This window comes from Lactuca saligna, chromosome 7 (assembly GCF_052625555.1).
Source record: "Lactuca saligna cultivar CGN05327 chromosome 7, ASM5262555v1, whole genome shotgun sequence".
NCBI lineage: Eukaryota > Viridiplantae > Streptophyta > Magnoliopsida > Asterales > Asteraceae > Lactuca > Lactuca saligna.
This window is the reverse complement of record NC_136423.1, coordinates 184,842,942-184,861,391: the sequence shown is the minus strand read 5'-3', so window position 1 is coordinate 184,861,391 and position 18,450 is coordinate 184,842,942. Positions and strand designations below refer to the sequence as shown.

At 32.1% G+C, this 18,450-nt stretch overlaps 2 protein-coding genes across 2 annotated transcripts; both read right to left on the bottom strand.

Moving 5' to 3' along the window:
• Positions 1-7,716: 7,716 nt before the first annotated feature.
• On the bottom strand, positions 7,717-9,303 carry LOC145005147 (desmethyl-deoxy-podophyllotoxin synthase-like). Its single transcript, XM_078964198.1, has 2 exons — positions 8,419-9,303; positions 7,717-8,353 (listed from the first exon to the last, which is right to left on the bottom strand). The coding sequence occupies exons 1-2, from the start codon at positions 9,301-9,303 to the stop codon at positions 7,745-7,747; spliced, it is 1,494 nt and encodes a 497-aa protein (XP_078820324.1). The 3' UTR covers positions 7,717-7,744.
• A 501-nt stretch (positions 9,304-9,804) lies between these two features.
• Positions 9,805-11,227, bottom strand: LOC145005583 (serine acetyltransferase 1, chloroplastic-like). The gene has a single exon (XM_078964693.1). The coding sequence runs from the start codon at positions 11,059-11,061 to the stop codon at positions 9,988-9,990; it is 1,074 nt and encodes a 357-aa protein (XP_078820819.1). The 5' UTR covers positions 11,062-11,227; the 3' UTR covers positions 9,805-9,987.
• Positions 11,228-18,450: the final 7,223 nt, after the last annotated feature.

Below are 18,450 nucleotides of genomic sequence, written 5' to 3'. Positions count from 1 at the left end.
CGCCAAGGATTTCTTCACCCGCGTACATATCTTCTAGAACCATTGATTCACGTCGTGAGTTCTTTAATTCTCACGTCGTGAATAACCCTTTCTCCAGATTTACTTCACTTTTACTCCTCTAATTCCCAAGTTTCTTTCTTTAACGTTTTCCAGTCCTCTTTTCTTCAAAATGTCTTCTTTTTTTGCTGTAAACAACATTTAAGCTCATAAGTACCATTATTCTAAACAAATTACCAACTTTTTAATAAAAATGTACTTAAATATTGCCTAAAAATAAGTATAAATATGGCAATATCATATGGTATGTGGTATGATGGGGGAACTCACTAAGATTTGTGCTTACAGTTTACAGTTTTGGTTTCAGGTACCTCTTCATCGAAGGGGAAGGAGCTGGCTCGGTAGCGGCACATCATGCACACACATTGGTTTCCTCATTTACTAGATGTCCTTGGGATTTATACTCTGATGTTTCGATTTGTTGTATGACTTGTCTTTGAACATGGTTTAAGTTGTGATGTACTTTGGTCAAACAATGTTTTATCTTTTAACATTTTCGAAAAGTAATGTTTTTAAAAAAATGAAATTTTTGGACGTGAAAATTGGATCGTTACAATAAAATTTCTATAAATAAGAGATGAACTCTTCATAATTTATTCACACCATAAGCCTCTCTAACTTCTCTCTTGCCTCCCTAAACCCCTCCCAAGTCTAAGGAACCTCCCTAGCACGAGAAGAAAGCCCCGGAGCGCCTGACGGCTCCGAGAAGAAAAGTTTTCGGCTCGGAAACGCTGCTCCAGCGAATCCCGGTTTTTTCTATAAAACCTGTTGTAAATGAGCTATACCTATGCTACTTTTAATATAGCTTCTAATTAATTATAGTAACATTATTAGGACCTTAAAATAATTATTTGGGCTATTATTATGAGTTATATTGAATGTTATTTAACTCTTATATAATAATAATAATAATAGCTAGACTATTAATTAGTCGCGGTTAACGTCAGACTAAACCCTAGTCATATTGAGACTAGGTTTTGTCGAGGAAAATTGTGTTAAGAGTAACGAAGTGTTATCCAAGCGCCGAGTCACCATCTTCTCAAGTGAGTGCATGGTCCCTTTCATCTTACACATAGATATAAAGTATTTTAATATAAATTACGTGTTATGTGTGCATATTGTCTGAATACTTGTTGTCTATGCTGGTGAAAGATTTTTATACGTGTTTTAAATGATGTAAATTGTATAAAGTATTTTATATCTACAAAATATGTTGGGTAAAACATGGGTAGATGAATGATGAGGGATAAAAACTGAAACAGAGGAACAATAGTAGTACGGACCTAGTGCCCTATAGGTATACATTGGCAGCAGTGGACCTAGTACCATATAGATGAGCACTGGCAGCTGTGCCACAACTTGTAGATGTTTTAGATCTATGGTAAACGTCCTAGTAGTTTGCGCTCTAAGGACAGTATCGACAGCTGCGTCTAATAGGGAGCGTTATGACCATGACTGTAGCGTTTAAAGGTCGATACCGGCAGAAGCACCTCATAGAAAATGTCCCAATTCTGGCAGCGGCGCCTAAGTGATAAAACTAGCAGCTGTGCTTGACAGCTGTATCATTGAAAACAATGGACTTCGTACATACTCCTTAAGAATGAATGAATGAGAAATAGCTGATCCTTAGGGTAAATCCTTAAGAAGATAATGGGAATGGGTAATTGGGTTGATTGTTTGATGTTTAAATATAATAATTATATTATTGTTGGTTGAAAACCCTATGTACTCACCAGGTTTCCCAACTTGACCCAGTCCAGCTTATTTGTATCACAGGTGTCGATACGAAACTACTTTACACTGAGAGATTTAAAAGAGATGTAGATCACTAGTGTAAATGAATGTAAGTTCTGATTATGCTTATGTTCCTGTATTGACGATGACATCTCAATGTTTTAAAATAAATAAAAAAATACATTTCTTCGGAATGCGTTGATAACGTAATTATCATGTTTTTATGGGGACAAATTCCGCAACACTTTTATTAAAAAAAAATACTCTGATTTTTATAAAGCATAAACAAAAATCGATTTTTTCTGGCCGTGAAAATTGGGGATGTCACAAAGATCTATGTAAAAGTGAAGATTTCATTGATGAAATGATGTATAACAACTAGATGAAAGGTTATAACAACAAATCAAGGGTAGAAACACTTACATTTTTGAAAGTTTGGAAGAAGAGTGTTATGATACTTGAGAGAGAAGTTGATGCTCTTGAGCTTGAAAGTTGGAAATGAGGAAAATCAAGAGTAAACTCATGCTATATGCATGAGTTTACGGACATAAGGGAGTTTACGGCTCAAACTCCAAAAATTTGGCCGTGAACTCCTTATTAAGGTGTTAAGTGTGTGTTTGCTACTCCAAGACCCTAGAAGGTACTTCCTTTTATTCATTCGTTAGACGAATTATTAATAAAACACCCAAAACGGACTTTAATCCGGTTAAAAATTAGCAGAAAGTGTTTGACTTCTATTTGAAGTGCTTGACTGTAGGGTTTTTACGAATGGAAATTTCGGGTTGTCACATTATCCCCCTGCTAGAGGGAATTTCGTCCTGAAATTAGAGTTTAAGCAAATAAAGTAGTTACAAATAACTAAGCGAATAAATAATGATATTTCAATTTCATTTGATCCTCGTGCTCCCATGTGAATTCCGGTACTAGCTTGGTGTTCCAACGAACCTTCACTATTGGGATGCGACTTTGTTTTGTCTGCTTGACCTCATGGTCCATGATCTCTACGGGTTCTTCCACGAAGTTGAGGCTCTCGTTGATCTCGATCTCGTTGAGTGGAATTACAAGAGTCTCGTCGAACAGACACTTTTTCAAGTTTGAGACGTGGAATGTAGAATGTACGCTACTGAGCTCGCGAGGTAGGTTGAGTTTGTAAGCTATTGGGCCGATTCTGGCAAGAATCTCGAAGGGCCCTATGTACCTTGGATTTAGCTTCCTACGCTTTCCGAAGCGTATCAAGCCTTTCCAGGGTGAGACTTTCAAAAGAACACAGTCTCCCACCTAGAATGCCAAAGGTTTCCTTCATTTGTCTGCATAGCTTTTCTGTCGGTCTCTAGAGGCTTTCAATCGTTCACGAATTTGAATGATCTTCTCTGTCATTTCCCGAATGATCTCTGGACCTATGAGAGCGCTGCCAAGAACTCGTCCTTTAGCTAAATGTGTGTCACCCACTTCAGCCCAACACATAGGAGATCTGCACTTTCGGCCATAGAGGGCGTCAAATGGAGCAGCCTTTATGCTCATGTGATAACTGTTGTTATAGGAAAATTTGACAATGGGTAAATGAGTATCCCATGCCTTCCCAAAGTCAATCACACATGCTCTCAACATATCTTCCAGTGTTTGTATCATTCTCTCACTTTGCCCATCGGTTTGTGGATGGTAGGTTGTACTCATCTCCAGCCTCGTTCCTAGGGAACTCTGTAGTGACTGCTAGAACCTTGAAGTGAACCTACTATCTCTATCAGAGATAATGGATATAGGGATACCATGCAGTCGTACGATTTCTCTAATGTAAGTTCTTGTAAGCTTCTCCATTTTGTTAGTCTCTTTGATTGGCAAGAAATACGCGGATTTGGTCAATCTATCGACAATGACCCAAATGGTATCAAGTCCACCTGTTGTCTTGGGCAACTTGGTTATGAAGTCCATAGTAATCCGCTCCCATTTCCACTCCGGTATCTCCGGTTGTTGGAGTAAGCCTGATGGTTTCTGGTATTCGACCTTAACCTTTGCGCAAGTAAGGCATTTACTCACGAAGGTAGCAATCTCTACGTTCATGTTAGACCACCAGTATTGCTTTTTAAGATACAGATACATCTTGTCTGGCCCCGTGTGGACAGAATATCTAGTGTTGTGTGCCTCGGTCATGACCAACTCTCGGAAGCCACCGTGCTTCGGTGTCCAGATTCGGTTCATGAGGAATAAGGCTCTGCCACCCTTGACTTCCAGATTCTTCTCCATCCCTCGTATGGATTCACCTGCCACATTTTCCGGTTTCAAGGCCTCAAGTTGAGCCTCTTTGATTTGGGTGGACAGGTGCGAATGGATAGTCATAGTCATTGATTTGACTCTCCGACCAGAATATTCCTTCCAACTTAGGGTGTCTGCTACTACATTGGCTTTACCCGGATGATAACGAATTTCGCATTCGTAGTCATTGAGTAGCTCGACCCATCCTCGTTGTCTCAAAGGTCAAATATAAAATATAAAAATGGAAAATGGAAAAAAAATATAAAAATTATAGAAACCGGTTGGCCCAAAGGTCAAACCTGAAACCGATCATTATACCGGTTCAACTAAAAAACCAGCTTTTAAAACATTGATAACTATGACTTGTGTCCACACTAGGTAACTTAAAGATTCTGTGAGATCAAATGTAGTGTGATTTGATCTTTTCCATTACTTGAAGACTCTATCTTGTTCCTCAAAACAGCAAGATCAAGAACATCCTCAAGGTCTAATGTGTTTTATTTATTGACTTCTGCTATTAAAGAGAAAGTAAGCATAGTCTATCACGTGACAGTAGCAAGAAACTGTGAATAAAAACACCCACCAAAACCTTCGGACAAATGGCTACTTAGATGACACAATATGAAACTTGTGTATGCAAGTAAATAGAAAAAAATGACCATACGAGTGTTCCTAGAAACGCACGGACCACCAAAATATATCCATTAGTCTACTGCTTAGTGTTTGAAAGTAATTGATTGTACAAACACAATAGAAGATCAAAGAACGAAAGAAGTTTACCAGATAACAAAGTTTTCTTATAGGACACCAAAGGATTCTTCGTTCTTTTGTAGAACCATATTTTGAACACACCTAAATATCTTGGAAAACCAAGAGATTAAGATAACAAATGTTTTATGAAATTGGGATGAGTAATAATATATATATATATATATATATATATATATATATATATATATATATATATATATATATATAATTGTTGGAATTGCAAAAATAAATAAAGACAAAAAACATTGTTAAAATGAATAAAGACAATAAACATTGTTAGAAGTAACAATAACAATATTAAAACAAATAAAGACAAAAACCATTGTTAAAATCCAATTCCAGGTTGTACAATATCCTCCTATCTAGTCCTATTGAGAAGGAGAATTACACAGTTAAAAAAAGAGTTTTACGAAAGCTGAAAAGAAGAGAAACACACACACACATATATATATATATATATATATATATATATATATATATATATATATATATATATATATATATATATATATATATCTTTACTACTTATAAAAGAAATCTAACTATTTCTATAAATAGATTGAATATAATAATATTATTTTTTTAAGACGTACAAACGAGTAAGCTAATATTACAAACAACCATTAATAAAATAATATTAAATTTTAAATTTGTTTTGATTCCTTATATTTCTCAGCAAAATCCTAATTTCATGGTCATTCAAAATTTAAAACCTTTTCATCCTAATACGCTTCAACAAATATCCTTTAAATGTTGCATTTGCAGCTGATTAAAATATCTCATAGCAGACGTGTGTTTGTTCTCTCCACCTTATAAACCCTGCTATAAATCCCACTGCCATGAAGTATTTCCCTTATAAACCCTAATCGTTTTTCTCCCTCTCTTAGACGAAGACAATGTGTTTTCTTTAAGAAAAAAAGTTTGAAAATATTCCAATTTCTCAAAAAAATTTACCCCAAATGCGAAACTGGGTAAAATTTTCCATTTTGCGAAGACTACAGGGATGCGAAATGAAAATTCTGCACTTGTCTTTTTATGACCCCATTTTGCGAAGTTGGACCACTTATATTATTTCTTGAAAAGATCAGGTGCCAAATGCGAAACTCTAAGCTTTCTTCCCCAATTCGCATTTATACATTAAAAACTTCGCATTTTCATTCAAATTCTTCGCATCTTGCATCCATCCGTCTTTGAGTTCATTCGCATTTCATCGCATTAACTGAGAAATTAATCAGTTGTCTCATATTCGCATTTCAGTTGTTTGAGAAACCCAGATACGAACCCAAATGCGAAACCCACTGATTTCAAATGCGAACCAACCAAAAATCATCAACCACGTACTTGTGTCACCAAATGCGAACTGAATATCACCATTAAATTCTCCTCGCATTCCATAGATGCGAACACAATCCAGATCTCCGACTCCAAGCTTGCGAAATCAAAATCAATTAACCTCAAACAAATCGTGAACTTCTTATGCGAACTGTTTTGACCCACAAAACCAAATGCGAACTCAATTGATGTCATATACGAACTGATTTCATAGATGCGAACACAATTGATTTCATATGCGAATCCACATCCATCGATATGAAACCAATACCAGTTACAAGCAATTAGAACCAATACCAGTTACAAGCAATTAGTAGCAACCATCGATCCTCTAATTTTCAATTACTCAGCCTTCGCTTTTCATACAACCCGTCGACCCTGAAAAATCGATAAACACCAAATGTCTCATTTTTAGATCGATTTTCTGATTAAATGTCATATTTGAAGAATGATCGATTTTCTGATTAAATGACCCCATTTTGCGAAGTTGGACCACTTATATTATTTCTTGAAAAGATCAGGTGCCAAATGCGAAACTCTAAGCTTTCTTCCCCAATTCGCATTTATACATTAAAAACTTCGCATTTTCATTCAAATTCTTCGCATCTTGCATCCATCCGTCTTTGAGTTCATTCGCATTTCATCGCATTAACTGAGAAATTAATCAGTTGTCTCATATTCGCATTTCAGTTGTTTGAGAAACCCAGATACGAAGCCAAATGCGAAACCCACTAATTTCAAATGCGAACCAACCAAAAATCATCAACCACGTACTTGTGTCACCAAATGCGAACTGAATATCACCATTAAATTCTCCTCGCATTCTATAGATGCGAACACAATCCAGATCTCCGACTCCAAGCTTGCGAAATCAAAATCAATTAACCTCAAACAAATCGTGAACTTCTTATGCGAACTGTTTTGACCCACAAAACCAAATGCGAACTCAATTGTTGTCATATGCGAACTGATTTCATAGATGCGAACACAATTGATTTCATATGCGAATCCACATCCATCGATATGAAACCAATACCAGTTACAAGCAATTAGTAGCAACCATCGATCCTCTAATGAGGAAACAGTTTCCTATTCGATTGTGCTTTGCAATGACAATCAATAAAGCTCAGGGACAAACAATTCCATATGTAGGTATCTATCTTCCAGAACCAGTATTCTCGCATGGACAACTTTATGTTGCATTGTCCAGAGGGGTTTCACGTTGCAATACAAAAGTATTAGTAAAGCCTAACGAAAATTCAAAAGGTGATGGGGTTTATACAGCAAATGTGGTATATAAAGAAGTATTGCACGATTAATATTTTGTGTCGTCTTGACTGGTTGCTTTTTATTGGTTATTTGATGCATGATGTAACAAATAACACCATAGTTTGATTATATTGTCTTCAACATGTACTTTTTTTTAACATAACAATTTTGTAATGGAAACATATCACCGAAAGAACTCACGTGCCCCGCCGCTTTGCGCGGGTAGACGGCTAGTATATATATATATATATATATATATATATATATATATATATATATATATATATATATATATAAGCTTAGTAAACAGGAGGAGGATAACAGTAACAGTCTAACAGAGTGTTGGAATAAGATTAAGAACAGTCTTCCTTTTAACAGTTACACCAAAAGCTTCAGTCATGTCAAGATCTTCATTCTTCCTGCAGCTGTCTGCTAATTTCCAGTCAAAGTGGTAGAGTAGAGAGGCGAGTGGAAGCTCGAGGTTAGCCAATCCAAAAGAGATACCTGGACATATTCTCCTTCCGGAACCAAATGGAATGTACTCAAAGTCAACACCTCTGTAATCTATTGAACTGTTTAGAAATCTTTCTGGATGAAACCTTTCAGGATCTTTCCAATACTTTGGATCTCTACCAATCGCCCACACATTCACAATCACTTTTGTCCTCACTGGAATCTCATACCCATTGATCTCACATTTCTCCCTGTTTTCCATGGGCAACATCAAAGGTGCTGGAGGGTGTAATCTCAGAGTTTCTTTGATTATTAACTTGAGAAACTCCAATGATTGGATGCCACTTTCATCGACTCTTGTTTTTGTGCTGAAAGCTTTTCTAACCTCATTTTGTGCCTTTCCCATTATTTCAGGGTTCTTCAGCAGCTCTGACATCGCCCATTCTATCACTGTTGAAGATGTGTCACTACCAGCAGATATTATATCCTGACAGATGATGAACAGTCAATTATCATAAATTAATTTGGGTATGAATTTACTTATTTACTCACCAAGATGATTGCTTTGATATTGTCCATGGTCAATGGAAGCTCAAGTTTGCCATGCTCCTGGAGTTTGAGAAGGACATCAAATAGCAGATGATGATTCAAGTCTACTTTTCCATTTCCTACTTGTTGTGCTTTGTGTTCTTCGATGATGTCATCTAGCATCTTATCGAATCTTTCATGAATCTTTTCAAGTTTTGGCTTGAGCCCACTAAGAAAGGAGATCACTTTAGAAGAAGGATACAGGTCTGTAAGACTAAACCCTCCAGAGATGCCTAAAGCTTCATCAATAAGTGATATCAATGCTTCTTGTTGTTTTAACTTCTTTCCAAAGACTGATCTTGTAAGGATCCCATACGTGAGTGCATAGATATGCTGACTGAGATTGATTGGCGATCCTGAATGTTTGGAGACAGTGGTGATGAGATGAGAGACCTCTTCTTCCCTTATTGGTCCAAGTGATTGAACATGCTTTGCACTTAAAAGCTCTGAATTGCAAATCCTGCGCAGCTGTCTCCAATAGTCTCCATATGGTGAAAACATGATGTTTGTGGATTTGTAGGATATGATATGTGCAGCAAGAAGAAAAGGGCGATTGGCAAAGTTTATATCATTGGTTTTCATAACCTCTTTTGCAGTTTCTGCTGAAGAGGCAATGATGGTGGAATTCTCTCCGAGTTGTAAGTGCATCAATGGTCCATATTTCTGAGCCAAGTCTCTTAAAGTATGATGTGGGAGTGGTCCCGCAACATCAAGAATGTTTCCTATGATGGGAAGTTTCCTTGGTCCAGGTGGTAGATTGGGGGGTGTTTTGGATCCCCTCAACACTTTGATTACCATAAGCATGAAGAGTAATGTAAAAAGGGTTTGGAAATAGAAAGCAAACTCCATTCAGGATTTGTATTAGAGATCACTTCAGTTCGGTTCGGTATCTGTCCTTATATATATATATATATATATATATATATATATATATATATATATATATATATATATATATATATATATATATATATATATATATCTTCATTTGGAAAAATGGAAAGTCAGTGATTAACACTATGAGCATGCTTCATAAAGAACAAAAATGTGCAAGCTAAGATGCTCTTGATCATGTCAATACCAATACTAAAAGATAGGTACAACTATGATTATAGATGAAACATGAAACACGCCAAAAAATGCAGCCTAAGATGCTCTTGAACATGTCGATACAGATACTATAAGACAGGAAATTGTGATTTAAGGACAAACCAGAGTATAACATCATAAGGATCTCAGAGTCAAATCATTGACCCTTTCAAGGATCAGATTTCTTGTTCCAACTTCCACAAAACTTGTAGTACAGCAAACCAAATCAGAGATGGATTAGAACTAATTACTAAAAAAACATTTACAAACTTTTCAAGACCTCAAAGTCTCTTTTTATTTATTAATCATAGACATAACCTGCCTGCATTAAACTCAGAGATATACTGATATACAATATGCCAAACAAACAAGAAGTCAACTCAACAGATATCCCCTGAACCCTAGAATACAATCCCACCTCCTGTTTGTTTAAAAGTTAAAACTTTAAATAACATAATCAGACCACTCACTTATATCTGAAGTATGATCCATTGTAAGACCAGGAATCTTATCAAGCTTAACTGGATTCTGTTTCCCACCAATGAGTTTTGCAGGATTCCCAACAGCAGTAGTTCTAGCAGGAACATCCCTTAACACCACCGATCCTGCCCCTATCTTTGCCCCATCGCCAATTCTAACATTACCCAAAACACAAGTTCCTGCCCCAATCAAAACCCCATCTCCAATTTTAGGATGCCTATCACCACTAATCTTCCCAGTTCCACCCAATGTGACGTTATGCAAAATTGAAACGTTGTTCCCAATTACAGCAGTCTCCCCGATGACTACTCCGGTGGCATGATCAAGCAATATCCCCCGCCCAATCTTTGCTCCGGGGTGTATATCCAATGCACACACCTCCGACACCCTGTTTTGTATCACAAGTGCTACCACCTTTCTATCTTGTGACCATAGCTTGTGTGCTATTCTGTGAGCCTGACACCCAAGAAAACCCTTAAAATTCAAGAAACATTGCACATAACTGATACAAGCGGGGTCCCTTTCCTTTACAGCCCTCAAATCATCTTTAACGGCTGTAACAATCTCTGAATCATCTGTAAGCACACTCATGAAAAGATCGTATAGGGTCCCACTAGGGAGACTTGAATCGCTAAGCTTCACGGAAAGATGATCAGCCAGAGCGCTCTCGATAACATCATGAGACAAGATTGCGCTGAAATAATAGTTTGACAAAATGGGCTCTTGATGAACGTTTGATCGAGCTTCGTCTTTCATTGTCACCCACAGATCCTCATCTTCTTCGTCTTCTCCATCTTTGTGTACAGGGACGGGTTGTGTTTGAATCTCTGAGATGGGTACGCAGGAAAACTGGTCAGGGTAATCGGGTCTGCAGAATTTGGCATAATTGTTATTACATTCAAGAACTTGTGTTCTTGAATTGTGAATACCAACAGACCTCTTCTTGTCTTGTTTTTTGGAGGAATCGACAAAAATTTTCAGTGGGTTTGCTAAGAAAGAATGAGACAGTAGTAATGATCCGAGAAAATGGACAGACATGGAATGAAGATTATTATGGAAAACTGAGGAGATTGTGGAAGGAGAGGGGGTACCGCTATAATGTGCAGTTTTTGAGGCGTGGATAGGGCAAAGACCAGAGCTTTCATGGGAGAAAAAGGAAAAAAGAATCAGAAAAAGTAAACACGTTTGTAAAATATAAAAAGAGTGGAACTTCTGCTTTTGCAAACGTTACGCTTACTAGTAGCGGCGGCTGTGGATGTGTCCAGTAGTGTCCGATATTATACAAGATCATCGATGGTCTAAACTAGGTTTAGGTTTATCTTGCAACTACAAATATACAATCGAAAAAATTGCAAAAGTATTGAAAATTTGTTATTTTGATCCAAAAAAAATTCTAAATCAGCATCACATATAAAATAGGTTTTCTTTGTTGCATTTTAAAATTAAATGGGTTTGAAATGATATTTTTGTCTTTTTTTATTTGTCCATCCTTTTATTTTTATTTAATTTACTATTTATTAAAATAAAACAAAATAAAATATAAACCTATCCTTTAATAACCTCCCAAACTCCATCCCACCCAAATCCTATTATATGAGTCTCTCTTTTTCTTTATAATTTCGTCAAAAACTCCTATTTAGACTAAATTTTACCTTTAGCCAGTGATAGGTCCACAGAATTTTAGGTCACTACTCGATTTTATCTTATAAGTATAAAACAATGTAAAAAACTTATTATTTTTTTATACTAAGGTGCAACCACTAAAAAAATATATACAACTACTAGTATGTGTTGAGCGAAAAAAATAAATTAGTGTCATTATTGTTGTAAATTCTTGAATCATGCCCTTGCCTCTGCCTCTATCGTAGAAAACCAACAGAAATGTCCTTACCTAAACCACCACAGTCGTCACCTACCAAAACCGCCTTCGTCGACGTCGTCCTTCGTGTTCCTTGACTTCATCATTGATGGAGACAACTGTTAGGATTTCGTCGTTGCTGCCTCGCTCGCTTTTTCTCCTTTAACGAACGAGGTGGTTTATGGTTTGCAAACTCTAACTTCGTCCGACAACGACTTCCAGATTTGTAAAACCACAAGGAAGAAAACATGACATGCGTAACAACCGTCTTCATGTATTAATTCTTTGACATCAACTTGTTGGGTTTTATTAAAAAACTGGGTGAATACCTGTGCGTTGCGCAAAATACATAATATATTTGAAATCTTTACAAATATATGTTTTTTTAAATATATCAATGACATTGTTGTTAGCTCTTATATAATAAATCTTATAATAAGTTGGTATAAACATTGTTTGTTTTGAGTTATGTGGTAATGTACACATCTTTTAAAATTCTATAATCTCAAATGTTTCATTTGTCTTTACCTGCGGGTTATTCACAAATAAAATTAAATATAATATATGGTTTAATGATATTTGTAGTTGTTGTTATGATTAGTTAATTTAAAAATTTTATTTGCGTAAAATTTTAATTTCCATCATTGTATTTATTTAAAACATCGAACATTGTTTTTTAAAGGTAATAATATAATTTGTTTATATAATGTTACTTTTAACTATTGTTGCTGTAAGTATTTTAAAATAACCCATATATAACTTGGTTTCAGAAATTTAACCTTTTTTAAGATTTATTTGATGAATATTGTTAATTTTGTTTTATTGTAATTATTTAAAACAAAAAATGTTGTTTTTGTTTTTAAAAGTCAACATTATAATTTTTTTAATACAATTTTACTTTTAACTATTCTTATGGTAAGTTATTTTTAAGTTACTTATTTGAAAATTCTTAATGATTATAAAATATGTTTTCATGGTTTTTTTTGTTAATTTATGATTGCAATTTAGGTTAACACTATAATTTAAAACTTTTAATTATTTATAAAATAATCTCTCGAATTTTTTCAAGTTTAACTGAAATTTTGATTTAAGTTAACTCTTCAACATTATGTTGAAATTAATAATTTAAATATTTTGCATAAAATCATAAAATTATACAAAGGTTGTGACTTTAAAACGACAAATTCTCACATACAACACATCTAAACTAATAAGTTAACTATTTGCGTTAATTAAACATTATTAGCCATTTTGTAATAAATATTAGAAAGAAATTGAAAATCTATAGTGGTTTCAAATGCATGTGGTGCAAGTAAAAATATCTCTTTTATAAGTATACTAGATGAATTCTCGCCCGTTGCACAACGTAGGTTAAAAATATATATTGTTAAAATATTGAAAACTATATGTTTAAAATGGTTATGTTATTGATATCAACTTTGACATAATAGTTTGAACAATATTATTTATTGACATCAACCCACCTTCCTCATTAATAAAATTAAATATACTTATCTATTTAATATTATTTTTAACAATTGTTATGATTGATTAATTTAAATTTTTACTTATCCGATTATTTTCTAATTTCAATAATGATGTTCATTTAAAAGACAATTTATTTGTTGTTAACGTTATGTAATTTATAAATTGATGTTATTATCATTTAAAATTATGGTTCTTTAGTTTAAACCACTTATTATTATTAATAAGTTAAAAAAAACTTTTAAAAAACACTTAATATCATACATACTTATAAAGCTAACATTTTTTCTTGAATCTCATGCATTTGAAACCCCTATTCTTTTTTCCTTTCACCACATTCATTTGAAACTCCTATGACTTTTCAATTTCTTTATAATAATAATAATTATTATAATTTGGTAATTAGGTTAAATAAATATCAAACCTAAAATGTAATCATATATAAACTAAATTTCAATATTAAAATAATATATTTACTTCTACTTATAAAATTATGTTTTTTTTATTAAAATAACATATTTATTTCTACTTATAAATGATGCATTTTTTCCTTTCACCACATTCATTTGAAACTCACATGCATTTTCCCTTTCCCCACATTCATTTGAAACTTCCTTGGCTTTTCAATTTTTTCTAATAATAAATATAAGTTGGTTAATAAGGTTAAATAAATATCAAACCTAAAGTGTAATCATATATAAATTAAATTTCAATATTAAAATAATATCTTTACTTCTACTTATAAAATTATGTTTTTTAACTTTTAACATATTATAGTTAATTTATTAGTTTTAATATATTGTTGGATGTAAACCATTATTATTTTAAAGATACAATTTTGGAACAATTTATATAATATACTTACATTATTAATTTAAATATAATATTATAGGGTCAACTTAAATATAAATTTTAGTTTAACTTAAACAACCCAAAAAATATTTTGTAAATAGTTAAAAAATGATAAATTGTAGTGTCTTTCTAATAATAATTATAAGTTGGTTATTAAGGTTAAATAAATATCAAACCTAAAGTGTAATCATAAATAAACTAAATTTCAATTTTAAAATAATATATTTACTTATACTTATAAACTTATGTCTTTAAGTTTTAACATATTATACTTAATTCAATATATTTAAAATGTTGTTATGTGTAAACCATTATCAGTTTAAAGCTACAACTTTTGAACAGTTTGGACAAAATACTTAAACTGTTAATTTAAATATAAAATTATAGTGTCAACTTAAATATAAATTTCAGTTTCACTTAAAAAACCAAAGAATATTTTGTAAATAGTTAAAAGTGATAAATTGTAGTGATAAATACAAAAACTAAATTGTAATATTAATTTAACTAAAATATTTCCTAAAGATATTTTTATAATCTTGAAAAATTTTCAAATAAGTAGCTTAAAATAATTTATAATTAAAATAGTTAAAAATAAATCTATATAAATAATTATATTGTTACCTTTAAATTAAAAAAAAACAATGTTTGATATTTTAACAAGTTATAATGATAGAAATTAAAATATTAAGCAAATAACTTTTAAAAATTAATTATTAATAACAACAACTATAAATAACATTAAACCATATATTATATTTAAATTTATTCATGAGTAACTCACTGATAGAAGTTATACAAACAATTGAGATTATGCAGTTCTAATAGATTTATATATTATCATATAGTTCAAAATAATCTATATATTATATCAATTTAGTATACAAATTATTATATCAAATTTAACAATAACGTTATTGTTATATTTAAAAAAAAACATATATTTGTAAATGCTTCAACTATATAGGTGTTTATGCGCAACGCGCGGGTATTCGCCTAGTTACTATTAAAATGTGACACATACACTAAATAATAAAGTGATAAGATAGACAATTTGCATTTGAAAAAAGACTTGCGTGGATAATATGACATATCCATGACTTTTATAATTTGATTTTATTATTTATAATTATGATTCATTAGTTTTAAAACCACTTATCATTATTAATAAACGGAAAAAACTTTTTAAAGACACTTATTATTATAATTAAAATATTATACATATACTAAAATATAAAGTGATAAATAGACAATTTGCATTTTAAAAGAGACTTACATGGATATTATGGAATTGCATATCCATGATTTTTAATTAATTATTACTTTGAAGCAACACAAACATACAAACATATATACAATATTTAATTAAATATTATCAATATCACTTTCGATAACATATGATCGATAACGTGAATCTAATATATTTTACATTAAAGTTTCAACCAACATACAATAATTATCTTAAAAGAATACTGAAACCAAGAAAAATATAAACAAAAGAATTAGTATATAACAAACTTACAAATTAAAAACTTTAGCATAATAACATGGCTGGAAAAATGGTCCAACGCCCTCAAACCAACACAAAACCGTTAAACTTATTTTCTTTGTGAATTTTGTATGTGATTTGTATCTGTGTCTACTCAAAGAGAAAGGAAAATTTATAGTAAACTATCCATTAATTGCTTATTAAACATATTATATAAGTTATACAACCTTTCATGATATGTGATTAATTACTTTGAAGGTGAAAAGATGTGGGAGATTCAAATGCATGGGATGCTTGGAAATTTGTCTGGGGGCTTCAAATGCATGAAGTGATAGGCAAAATGTCTCCTTTATAAGTATAGTGTAATTATAAGTATAGTGTAATTAGGCGAATATTCACGTGTTGCGCAAAATACAACAATATATTTGAAATATTTACAAATATATCTTTTTTTAATATATCAATAACGTTGTTGTTAGCTCATATATAATAAATCCTATAGTAAGCTGGTATAAACATTATTTATTTTGAAATATATGATAATGTAGATATCTTTTAAAATTCTATAGTCTCAATTGTCTCATTAGCTTCTACATGCGGGTTACTCAATAATAAAATTAAATATAATGTATAGTTAAATGATATTTATAGTTGTTATGATTAAATAATTTTAAGAAGTTTATTTGGTTATGATTTTAATTTCTATCATTGTAATAATTTTAAACATCAAACATTGTTTTGTTTTTAAAGGTAACAATATAATTTTTGTATATAATCTTACTTTTAATTATTATTGTTGTAAGTTATTTAAAATAACTTATTTGGAAACTCTTAATTATTTTAATTTGGTATCAGAAACTTAACTTTTTTAAAATTTATTTGATTAATATTATTAGTTTATTTGATTGTAGTTATTTGAAACAACAAACATTGTTTTTGTTTTTAAAAATAACATTATAATTTTTTATAAAATATTACTTTTAACTATTTTTATTGTAAGTTATTTTTAAGCAACTTATTTGAAAATTCTTAATGATTATAGAAAATGTTTTCATGGTTTTTTTTGTTAATTTAGGATTACAAGTTAGGTTTAACACTATAATCTATAACTTTTAACTATTTATCAAATAATGTCTAGATTTTTTTCAAGTTTAACTAAAATTTTGATATATATATATATATATATATATATATGTGTGTGTGTGTGTGTATATATTTATATATATATATATATATATATATATATATATATATATCTTAGTTTCAAAAACAAATGATTTAGCAACGGAATACTTTGGTTTTTGAACAACATAAAACAAATTTATAACCAAACATTGATCTTCTTGCAAAATTTGGAAAGAAAACAAGCACCAAAGAAGAAGATGAAGAAATAACAACCTTTGTAGTTCTCTGCGTCCTCTTAGCTAAGCTATCAATTGCATGCTATAGCGGCGCTATAGCGTTTTACGGAGGACGAGAACCGTTATTTTTAGTTTAGCGTTTTCATTTCGTGGTACCGTTATTAGCAGCGCTATTTACCGCTATTTCAATAACCGCTATAGTGGCGCTACGAGCACTATTCCATTTTCGTTCACATTTTGAGTCATTTGATTACTTTGTCAATGAAAAGCTAGTGTTAATGATCTCACTACAATTTCATTTTAAAAAGCCTAAACAACTAACATAATTAAAAGCATTTAAAGCAACTACGTCTACCGATAACTCTCTTTCTCATCTCTTTGTGTACTCATGAAGACTTGAGGTACTATGGTCAAACTCCATTAATGTTTTTTGTGAATCGACTCACACCTATGATGTGACATCCCCATTTTCACGACTAGAAAATACCGATTTTGTTTATGCTTTGTTTAAAACCAGTGTAACATTTTAAATAAAAGTGTTGCGGAATTTGTCCCAAAACAAAATATGATAAAGATTTATCAAAAGCATTTCCATAGAATTGTATTTCATTAAAAAGACTCAGTATTTCATGTTCGATACAGATCATAAGCATAAACAATACATCATAGGCCTTACTACATTATTATGTATTTACAGGCCTAAAATCCCTTAATCTCTTATCCCGAGACATCACATCTATGCTCATGCGCCACTACCTGTAATACAAGAAACTAAGTGGGTCAATCTTGGGAGCCTGGTGAGCACATAGGGTTTTCAACCCACAATAAATAAGTTTATTAACCTTATCAAACCAAAGAAACCCAATTACCCGTTCACGTTATCCTCACTTTACGTCCCTAAAACATCTAACACAAGGGACCTAGTCTAAGGACTATCATTGGGATGGACACTACTGCTAAGGGGATTCCTTAGCAATAAATGTTCTTAAGGCAACCATGTGGGGGATGGAGTACACCTGGTGAGCACAAAGTTCAAATAAACACCTACAGGTTGCGAGCCTGCTAGCATTCCACTGGACTGTCTAGAATAGTTCGTGGTTGTCATATATACTCCGCAAGATGACTGGATCATCAATAACATTTATAACGAGGCCTCTCATCATTTTATTTTGTCACACAACAACTATTACATCTACCCATGTTTTACCCAACACATTTTGTAGATATAAAATACATATACAGTTTAAATCATTTAAAACATGTATAAAATCGTTCATCCAGCATAGATAGCAAGTATACAGATAATATGCACACACAGTACGTAATTTATATAAAATACTTCATATTTATGTGTAAGCTGAAAGTAACTATGCACTCACTTGAAA

Excerpts from the sequence above, each read along its gene's own strand:
- LOC145005583 (XM_078964693.1), bottom strand. The coding sequence starts at position 11,061 with ATGTCTGTCCATTTTCTCGGATCATTACTACTGTCTCATTCTTTCTTA.
- LOC145005147 (XM_078964198.1), bottom strand. The coding sequence starts at position 9,303 with ATGGAGTTTGCTTTCTATTTCCAAACCCTTTTTACATTACTCTTCATG. Across the intron at positions 8,354-8,418 it reads ATATCAAAGCAATCATCTTG|GATATAATATCTGCTGGTAG; the intron begins GTGAGTAAATAA and ends ATCATCTGTCAG.